The sequence below is a fragment of the Cyprinodon variegatus genome, unplaced genomic scaffold (assembly GCF_000732505.1).
Source record: "Cyprinodon variegatus isolate N-32 unplaced genomic scaffold, C_variegatus-1.0 Scaffold1056, whole genome shotgun sequence".
Taxonomy (NCBI): Eukaryota; Metazoa; Chordata; class Actinopteri; order Cyprinodontiformes; family Cyprinodontidae; genus Cyprinodon; species Cyprinodon variegatus.
The window spans coordinates 240,334-242,788 of record NW_015151509.1 but is presented as its reverse complement, the minus strand read 5'-3'; the positions used below and the strand labels follow the sequence as shown (position 1 = coordinate 242,788).

Below are 2,455 nucleotides of genomic sequence, written 5' to 3'. Positions count from 1 at the left end.
GGCTAGAGTACCCTAAACTGGCAAACACTCTGGCGTCAAAGTAGTGGCAGTCAGTAGCTTAAGAACTCTCTGTTTAACGAGCAAACCATCAGCAGGTGTGTGAGGAGGCGGACCAGAACCAGGCGCCTCCTGGTGGATGAAGGGAGACAAACACAGAAATACAAACACAAAAACAGGAGTCCTGACAAGTCCAACACTCCCCAATGTTATGGAACATGTTGAAACGAACAAGGAGCTGTTTTGAAGCAGACACTCTCGCATTTACTTTTTTTCAATCAATGTCACTGTCGATATTCTGCTATAACATGAGAAGCGAAGAATAAAATAAGAATGCTCATCTTTCATAAAGATAATACATCTAAAGTTTCATGTTTAGTAGCTTGGAATTGAGGCGGAGTGAACTCAATCAGTCCCTTCTACTCCGTGCCTGCTCCCGGCAAGGGTATACAAATTCTGGCAGGGATAACTACGTTGACACGACACTAGCATTTTATAGCTGCATCCATGTCAGCACGCCCCCAGATATATACCCGCGCTAAAATATCAAGGTGAAAGTCATCATTAGTATACACCCAGCTCCAGCGCCGATAACGACCCACCACTAATATATATAATAGAAAATTTGCAAAACTACCAAGTTCTTCACTAATTTTATCTTCATATGCATTTTCAAGCTTGCTTTGAAAGTGACAGTGCCCTGTAGTTGTGGAGTACTGGGGGGCAGTCGGTGTTTACAACAGTACTCTTCTAAATGCCCTTCTAGATAGAAGTACAACTCCAAAATTACTTAGTATTGCTTTAAAGTACCAGAAATGTTGTCTTTTTGTCCAACAATGTCCTTCTATTAAATAGCAAAAGTTTGTATACAATGATTTCAGAATAAAATAGCATTTGCTTCAAGCTTTACCTCATGTTTTGGTTGTAAAATAGAAATTAAACCATAGTTACAAGTGAAAATGTAACATGTTTCAAGTATGAACCAAATAATTACAACAAGATATACAAGAAAAAAATCAGATGTCTAAATGTTTGTTTTTATCTGACACAATTTTTAGAATCTTGGTCTCACAAGGTCGGTATTTTTTGTCAGCTCTCTATAGATATTGACTTCTCTAATGAGAAAGTTTAAGTAATTGATAAATACTTAAAATTGTTTTGCAAGAAAGTGAAAAAAAGTCATTGTTATTAAACCCACAAAAGATGGCCATGACTGAAGAGTGGCATGAAGATACAAAAATACAAGATTGGAAGGCTTTGTGTTTTCGTGGATCTATCTGTAGCTCTCAGTATTTTCTTTGACAGCAGAACAAAATGGCCTGGTATTCAGTCTCACTGGGCCAATATGTAATAGTTCAAATCTGTCACACTATGTTGAAGTTTTCTTGCTGAACTCCTGCCACAACTCTGAGCTCCCTAATTGAAAATTGTTGGAAAGCCTTGCACTTAGAAGATGATACCGAGTGACAACCAAGAAGGGAAAAAGAGGGAGTGAGCTGGCAGAAAACAGACACTGTACATTATCACCAAGCTGCCTCTCAGAGGAGCTGAATCTCTTGAATCCAACCTGCTGGCTGCATAATTGCTATTTTAAGGGCAATGTTATCAGGAAAGAAATATGTTTGCTGAAGTGTATGGGTAAGTCTATATCATCGAGGTGTTTCCCTCAAGTCTGAAGTGAAGAGGCCCATCCATTTAGTATAAAATCTATGCAGTAGAGTGCTGTGGGGAATTAAACTCAGCTGTATTGATTTTGCTTTATCCTCATCATCATTTATTTAATAATTTACACATTCGCTTTGATTTTCTCTTCAGTGGGAAAGGCTACAGTTAGACAGGCATTGTCGTCTTTTAATCTGTTTGGAAAATCCATTCACTTTATCCTTTCAGTCCTCATTCAAGCTATTTAACCTGTAAAGATCCTAAAGTGTTTGACATTCATGAGAAAAAAACAATGTATGGTGTCATTCATATTTTGATGAATAGGCAATGATAGCTTCCAAGATTTTAGGCAGCCAAGATAAGACGTTTGTTTTTTATTTCAATCTGTTTTACTCCCCCTGGCTCAAAGGTATTCCAACACTTTAATGCTTCTGGTTGCTAATGAAAGCTTTAAGTTAGATGAGAGGGGCCGGGGTGTGCATGCAAATGATCATCCCTGTTGTAACTGACCTAACCTTTTATCATCAACAGATGAAACGTCGTTTGAAGCGGGGATTAAAGTTCAGATCCACACACAAGATGAGCCGCCATTCATAGACCAGCTTGGCTTCGGAGTGGCGCCAGGATTTCAGACTTTTGTTTCCTGTCAGGAACAACGGGTATGTTTGTCTAAACATGCTGAAATGTCTGATTATTCTGATGAGAAAAATCCTTTTAGCTCACATTACAGTCCTAGTGCCAAGTTTGCAAAAGAAAGTCATTTGCTCCATACAGTACATCCATCTTCTTCTGCTTA

At 38.6% G+C, this 2,455-nt stretch overlaps 1 protein-coding gene across 1 annotated transcript in view; it reads left to right on the top strand.

Annotated features, from left to right (window-relative positions):
* The window catches only part of asic1 (acid sensing ion channel subunit 1), a 58,394-nt gene that overhangs the window by 17,037 nt on the left and 38,902 nt on the right, over nucleotides 1-2,455 (top strand). Inside the window, exon 2 of the mRNA XM_015399922.1 lies at nucleotides 2,191-2,318. Within this exon, the coding sequence (XP_015255408.1) occupies nucleotides 2,191-2,318 (128 nt within the window). The remainder of the gene's footprint in view (nucleotides 1-2,190; nucleotides 2,319-2,455) is intronic.